This window comes from Elephas maximus, chromosome 2 (assembly GCF_024166365.1).
Source record: "Elephas maximus indicus isolate mEleMax1 chromosome 2, mEleMax1 primary haplotype, whole genome shotgun sequence".
NCBI lineage: Eukaryota > Metazoa > Chordata > Mammalia > Proboscidea > Elephantidae > Elephas > Elephas maximus.
The window spans coordinates 222,460,362-222,467,878 of NC_064820.1; the positions used below are offsets into that span (position 1 = coordinate 222,460,362).

Sequence of the window (7,517 nt, forward strand, 5' to 3'; positions counted from 1 at the left end):
TCTGGCCACAACAGCAGATGGCTGTGGGAACACCTGGCCAAGGTGGACCAGTCAGAGTCCATCTCCTGGAATTTAAGTTGATATCCAAGCCAGTAGGTGGTCTTTGGGGGTCACCCAAGGAGGAGATGAAAGCCTGGGAGCTGGAAGTTCCTGACAGCAGGATGGAGGGAGGGAAGAGGACGAGGAGGAAAAGGAGAAGGGGAACAAGGAATGAGAGAATCACAAAGAAAAGAAGGAACCTCCGTGGCTTCCACAGGTCCAGGGGGTTTAGGCCTGGCTTCCTGATGGTCGCCCTGCTCCTGATTCTGGAATACTGCCACCCAACTGAGCTTCATGTCCTAGTTCTGGGAACTCCTGAAGCTCCTGTGCTCCCAGCAGCACCAGAGGGCCCTCAGTTTCCTTATCTGCTTGACACCTTAGCACTGCCCTCCTCGGAGCCCTGGGAACCATGGTCCCAGCCCATGTCTCCCTCTCATATACACAGTGTCTGTAGGTGGAACCCATGCCTGTGTCCCTGGGAGCAGGGCTGCAGGCTGACACCAAGGAGGCCGGATGCGGAACATACACCCAGGGGTGGGCGGGGGGATGCACTTCAGCTACAGTGCTCCCCCATACCTGGTGGCCACACAGACACATACTTGACATGGTGAACAGCTGAGCACAGATCCAGCCCCATGGCCAGAAAATTTCCCTCACCCTCAGATGCACCATTATCTTTGGAATCAGAGGCACCCATCCTAGGACCCAAGGGTGGTGGCTATTAAGAAATACAGCCGTCAAGAAACAGGCTCAGTCCCTGTATTGGGAACCTGAGAAGGAGCTTTTTTCTGAACAGGATCCAGGCAATCGGAGCAGCCAGATGAGCAAACACATTTGCACAGAAGCAGCTCAAATCAGATTGAGAAATACCCTGCAAAATAGGATGGCAGACCTCATTTCACAGATGAATGCAGTCTCCACCACTTTACAGAAAATATCTTTTCCTGAGTTAAGGTGAGGGATTAGTCAAACATATATAAGTGATGCAGCAGTGTGAGGCCTTTGCTTTGGGTGCTTAGTGAAGTCTGGCAAAAGAAAACTAAAAAAAAAAAAAATTGTCCCTACGGTCAGCAGCAAGATGACTGAGCACGTGGTGGGAGGCTGGCTGGATGGGCAAAGAAGTGCCTCATTATCTCACCCTGCGGCAAGCCTGAAGTGAGAAGGAAATTCAGGGTTTAACTCCAAACCATAAACCTTAATTGTTCCTTGAGCCTCTGAGAAATCTAGATAAAACGAGCTTGGATCAGGCTAGGCGGGGGACACAGGAGATGCCCTTGACCAGGTCCCGGCTTGTTGCTTTGTGCCCCAGGGTTCCTTGACCTAAGTCCAACTGAAGCCAGAAAATCTCCCAGTACTCTGCACAGATCATGCCTCTTGCCCAGTCCCCTTCTGTTCCAAGGGAGAGACCCCAAGTGCTCCAAGGACTGTAGCTGTTCCCCAGAGAGCACAGAACAAACAGGCCTGAGCTCCACAATGGGCTCTGAGAAGACGTACTGCCCAACTGAGGAAGTGCGCACTGCAGCACAGGGCAGCGCAGGGCAGTCAGGCAGTCTGACATCGGCTGGGGCCACAGGGACTTCTGAGCCCAATTTATAAGCAGCTGTTTTTGAGTGGGGCGGGTGATTCCTATGAGGGGAGCTGCAGCCACTGCACTAACATCTTCTGGGGTGTGGCTTTAGGCTATGTGGAGTGCGAAGCAGCTAACACAGACACACAGCCAAGCCAGATCCATCCCAGAGCATCAAGGACGCTGGGGTTGATTTTGCGCATCCTCGTGGTAGCGTTAAAAACATAGGGATTGGCAGTTAGGAGGGAGTTTAGAAAGAGACTGAAGGTGAGAGTGAAACTTCTCTGTGAGCCTTTGCTGTCACGTTTATCTCCCAGGGGAGGAGCTCAGAGGTTCATGCTGCCAACTGGACCCTGATGGTGCTTGATTTTCCCTCCTGTTCCACTGTTTGCTGGCTGTCACTGTGCCTCCTGAGGAGGTTTCTTCATCTGTAAAATGGAGATAATGCACACCACTTTGTATGGATGCTGGACATTGAAATGAAAACTATAGGTGTTTATCCAGACTAGGAAGAAGGAACTGGAGGTCTACTTCTGAAAAGGTTAGCCAGTGAAAACCTTAAGAAATAGCCAGCAAAACACTGTCTGATATAGTGCTGGAAGGTGAGCCCCTCAGGTTGGAAGGCCCTCAAAATATAACTGGGGAAGAGCTGCCTCCTCAAAGTAGAGTTGACCTTAATGACGTAGATGGAGTCAAGTTTCAGGACTTTCATTTGCTGAAGTGGCATGATTCAAAATGAGAAGAAAGAGCTGCAAACATCCACTAGTAATTGGAACCTAGAAAGTATGAAATATGAATCTAGGAAAACTGGAAATTGTCAAAAATGAAATGGAACACATAAAGACCGATATCCTAGGCATTAGTGAGCTGAAATGGACTGATACTGGTCATTTTGAACTGGACGATCATACCGTCTACTATACCAGGAATGACAACTTGAAGAGGAATGCCGTCACATTCATCATCAAAAAGAACATTTCAAGGTCTATCCTGAAGTACAGTGCTGTTACTGATAGGATAATACCTATCTTCCTGCAAGGAAGACTGGTTAATATGACTATCATTCAAATTTACACACCAACCACTAGGCCAAAGATGAAAAAACTGAAGACTTCTACCAACTTCTGCAATCTGAAATTGATTGAACATGCAATCAGAATGCACTGATTATTACTGGTGATTGCAATGCAAAAGTTGGAAACAAAGAAGGATCGGTAATTGGAAAATATGGCCTTGATGATAGAAACTATGCTGTAGATCACATGATTGAATTCTGCAAGACCAATGACTTCATTGCAAATACCTTTTTTCACATACATAAACAGCAACTACACACATGGACCGCACCAGATGGAATACACAGGAATCAAATCAACTACATCTCTGGAAAAAGGCGATGGAAAGAGATGATGGAAAAGCTCAATATCATCAGTCAGAACAACGCCAGGGGCTGACTGCAGATCAGACCATCAACTGCTCATATGCAAGTTCCAGTTGAAACTGAAGAAAGTTGGAACAAGTCCACAAAAGCCAAAGTACGACCTTGAGTATATCCCATTTGAATTTAGAGACCATCTCAAGAATAGATTTGACATACTGAACACTAATGACTGAAGACCAGACTAGTTATGGGATGACATCAAAGACATCATACATGAAGAAAGCAAGAGGAAATTAAAAAGACACAAGAGAAGGAAAAGACCTAAATGGATGTTAGAAGAGACTCTGAAACTAGCTTTTGAACATCAAGTAGCTAAAGCAAAAGGAAAAAATGATGAAATAAAGAGCTGAACAGAAGATTTCAAAGGGCAGCTCAAGAAGGCAAAGTAAAGTATTATGATGATACGTGCAAAGTCCTGGAGATAGAAAATCAAAAGGGAAGAACATGCTCAGCATTTCTCAAGCTGAAAGAACTGAAGAAAAAATTCAAGCCTCAAGTTGCAATACTGGAGGATTCTACAGGGAAAATATTAAATGACACGGGAAACATCAAAAGAAGATGGAAGGAGTATACAGAGTCACTATACCAGGAAGAATTAGTTCATGTTCAGCCATTTTGGGAGGTACCATATAAGCAGGAACCAGTGGTACTGAAGGAAGAAGTTCAAGCTGCCCTGAAGGCATTGGTGAAAAACAGGGCTCCTGGAACTGATGGGACATCAATCGAGATGTTTCAACAAACAGATGCAGCGCTGAAAGTGCTCACTTGTCTATGCCAAGAAATTGGAAGACAGCTACCTGGACAACCAACAGGAAGAGATTTGTATTTATGCCTATTCCCAAGAAAGGTGATCCAACCAAATGGGGAAATTATCAAACAATGTCATTAATATCACATGAAAGCACAATTTTGCTGAAGACCATTCAAAAGTGGCTGCTGCAGTATATTGACAGGGAACTGCCAGGAATTCAAGTGGGATTCAGAAGAGGAGATGGAACCAGGGATATCATTGCTGATGTCGGATAGGTCCTGGCTGAAAGCAGAGAATACCAGAAAGATGTTTACCTGTGTTTTAGCAAATATGCTGCTAAGGCATTTGACTGTGTAGATCATAACAAATTACAGATAACACTGTGGAGAGTGGGAATTTCAGAATGCTTAATTGTGATCATCAGTAATCTGTACACGGATCAAGAGTCAGCTGTTCTAAAAGAACAGGGAATACTGCGTAATTTAAAGTAAGGAAAGGTGTGCATCAGGGTTGTATCCTTTCACCATACCTATTCAATCTGTATGCTGAGCAAATGATCCAAGAAGTTGGATTATATGAAGAAGAACGTGGCATCAGGATTGGAAGAAGGCCCATTAACAATCTGTATTATGCGGATGACACAACCTTCCTTGCTGAAAGTGAAGAGGACTTGAAGCACTTACTAGTGAAGGTCAAAGACCACAGCCTTCAGTATGGATTACACCTCAACATAAAGAAAACAAGAATCCTCACAACTGGACCAATGAGCAACATCATGATAAACAGAAAAGATTGAGGTTGTCAAGGATTTCATTTTACTTGGATTCACAATCAACACCCATGGAAGCAGCAGTCAAAAAATCAAAAGATGCATTGCATTGGGCAAATTGGCTGCAAAAGACCTCTTTAACGTGTTGAAATGCAAAGATGTCACCTTAAGGACTAAAGTACACCTGACCCAAGCCGTGGTGTTTTCAATCATATGCGTGGGAAAGCTGGACAATGAATAAGGAAGATGGAAGAACTGACACCTTTGAATCGTGGTGTTGATGAAGAATACTGAATATACCACGGACTGCCAAAAGAACGAACAAATAGTCTTGGAAGAAATACAACCTGAACGCTCCTTAGAAGCGAGGATGGGAAGACTACATCTCACATACTTTCGGCATGTTGTCAGGAGGAATCAGTCCCTGGAGAAGGACATCATGCCTGGTAAAGCATAGGGTTAGCGAAAGGAGGAAGACTCTCAATGAGTTGGATTGACACAATGGCTGCAACAACTGTGAGGATGGTGCAGGACCAGGCAGTGTTTTGTTCTGTTGTGTGTGAAGTTGCTATGAGTCGGAATTGACTCTAGGGCACCTAAAAAGAACAACAGGTGTCTACTCAAGAGTTAGGACAGTAATGAAGGTCATCCAGGGGTGCTATATATTATTGCTTGGGGCACCAAATGGAAATTAGTCAGTGGCCTCATTTATACTTACTTTCTAGCTTGGTTCTAAAGCCCCGCAGGCTATCATCCTTAGTCTTCTCCCTCTCCCTCTCCTTCTCCCTTTCCCACCCCTGGGGACTCTCAGCTACACCATCGCCATCCAACAGATTCCAACAAACAGCACTGTGGGTTGTCTGGGTGTGCCCTTAGGCTCTCCTCAGAGAAATGGGCACATTTCTCCCAGGGAATTCTCCAGAGCCTGCCAATAGATCAACATTTCTGGAGGTTTGATAAAATGGCAGGTCACAATTTTCTTAAAGCGACATGTGGAAAAGTGCAACCCTTCAGGGAAAAACGTCTGCTCTGAGTGAAGTTCCTCCAGCTTGATGTTCAGTTCGTCCAGGCAGAGTCCCACAAACACATCTTCGAATTTAATAAAGGGGACACTCTCAGAAACATAATACACTTGGCTTGCAACATCACCAGAAAAAACATAGCCCGTGCCAGAGCAAAAAGGCGGGTACTTGTCCCATGGGTACTCCAATTTACTGACAAACCACTTACTAGAATTATCCCTAATTGGGAATTCATTCATTTTTAAGAAGCCAGTGAAAAACCTAGTTGTTCTGTTTTTCTTTAGAAGTAGTTCAGTCAGATAGTAGACGTTTACAAACATGTCGGAGTCTGTCTTCATCACAAAGGCAGCCTCAGGGCAGTAGTGGTGGACCCATTCGATGCCCATCATGGTCTTCAGAGTCAAATTGAAATAGACGTCCACAAAGTCCTTCTGGATAATGTCTTGATATCGCCGGCCTTCCAGGGTCACTATTGTCATTTCCTGGTCTTTAGTTGTGATTCCCAGGAGAAAGAAGGTTTTTATTCGTTTTCCTTTCACGACCATCTCTCTCCCCCAAGTCTGCCTGATGGCCATCCGAGCGACCACCTCTGCATGCAATGAAGTCACCAGCAGGACAAGGAAGGGAGGATTCTGCCTGCAATCTATTTTTGGGAGCTGAAGGAAGTTCCCACTGTCTTTCTTGAAAACAAACTTCTCTTCTTTAAAAGAAGTCTGACTGTACATGCTAAAATACAAGCCAAGGGCCCCCAGAACCAGAAGGAAAATATGTATACATCTCATCTTCAAGTAAGCCATCTGCAAGAAACAAAGTCAAATTATTAGATCTCAAAAGCGTGAGGGTATGTGTGGCTTCACTTTGGGTGGCTAAGGTGGGGGAGAGACTTGTGACTCAGGAACCATGGTTCTGAAACTCTGGAATCCTGTTGCACATAGAAGTTGAGTTCTAGATACAAAAATTTGAGCATAGAGGATTTCCAGCACCTTCTCTCCAGGGTGTAAGATGAAGAGCACCAGGAACCTCACACTGGTCCTGGCTCTGCCTCTCGCCAGCCTCACCCTAGAGGAGCCTCAGATTTCTTGTCTATAGAAGAAGGGACCAGATCTCTCACTAGATCCCTCACTGATCCAACCGCCCTTGTCCTTCAGTGACTTCCTGATGGAGTCCAGGTAGAGAACCTGTAAGACTGGAAACCATGTGTTCTAGGCCTAAGTGTATGGACCATTTGCATTTCTTCCTCTGCTAATTTAGCAGCATTGTGTTGCTCCCAAAAGGAAGCAAGGCAAGTTTTCTGATTTACACAAACTATCTTGGAATTGTGTCTCTGCTAGCAGTTGTTGTTAGCCGTCATCAGGTCAGCCCTCGACTCATAGTGACCCTGTGTGTTACAGAGTAGACCTGCTCCATAGGGTTTTCTTGGTCTGTAATCTTTATGGAAGCATTTCACCAGGCCTTTTCACCCTTGGGAGACCCTGGTGGCAGAGTGGTTAAATCCTATGGCTGCTAACCGAACGTTTGGCAGTTCGAATCCACCAGGCGCTCCTTGGAAACTCTATGGGGGAGCTCTACTCTGTCCTATAGGGTTGCTATGAGTCGGAATCGACTCGATGGCACTGCATTTGGTTTTTTGGTTTTCATCCTTGCAGCCAGCCTTTAGGTTAGGGCCATCTGGGTCCTCTGCTAGCAGCAGTTATTTATTTTTTCAGGTAACTGTTTACAGTCTCCTGTGTGATACTTTCATCTTTGCCCACCCATCTCTCTGTTCTTGGCAATTCAGCATCATCAACGTTAATGTTATAAGAAGGCAAATAACTCACTTTTTGCTGGGTCAGAGGAACTGCTGCTTTGACAGCTAAGCCATAGGGAGATGCAAAGAGGAAATTCCTTTCAGAGACTCATCAGTGTAGGATGTTTGGCAGCAGCAGGTA

The 7,517-nt window shown here is 45.3% G+C and overlaps 1 protein-coding gene across 1 annotated transcript; it reads right to left on the reverse strand.

Annotated features, from left to right (window-relative positions):
- Positions 1-5,450: 5,450 nt before the first annotated feature.
- Positions 5,451-6,392, reverse strand: LOC126070577 (beta-1,3-galactosyltransferase 5-like). The gene has a single exon (XM_049874896.1). The coding sequence runs from the start codon at positions 6,384-6,386 to the stop codon at positions 5,451-5,453; it is 936 nt and encodes a 311-aa protein (XP_049730853.1). The 5' UTR covers positions 6,387-6,392.
- Positions 6,393-7,517: the final 1,125 nt, after the last annotated feature.

Excerpts from the sequence above, each read along its gene's own strand:
- LOC126070577 (XM_049874896.1), bottom strand. The coding sequence starts at position 6,386 with ATGGCTTACTTGAAGATGAGATGTATACATATTTTCCTTCTGGTTCTG.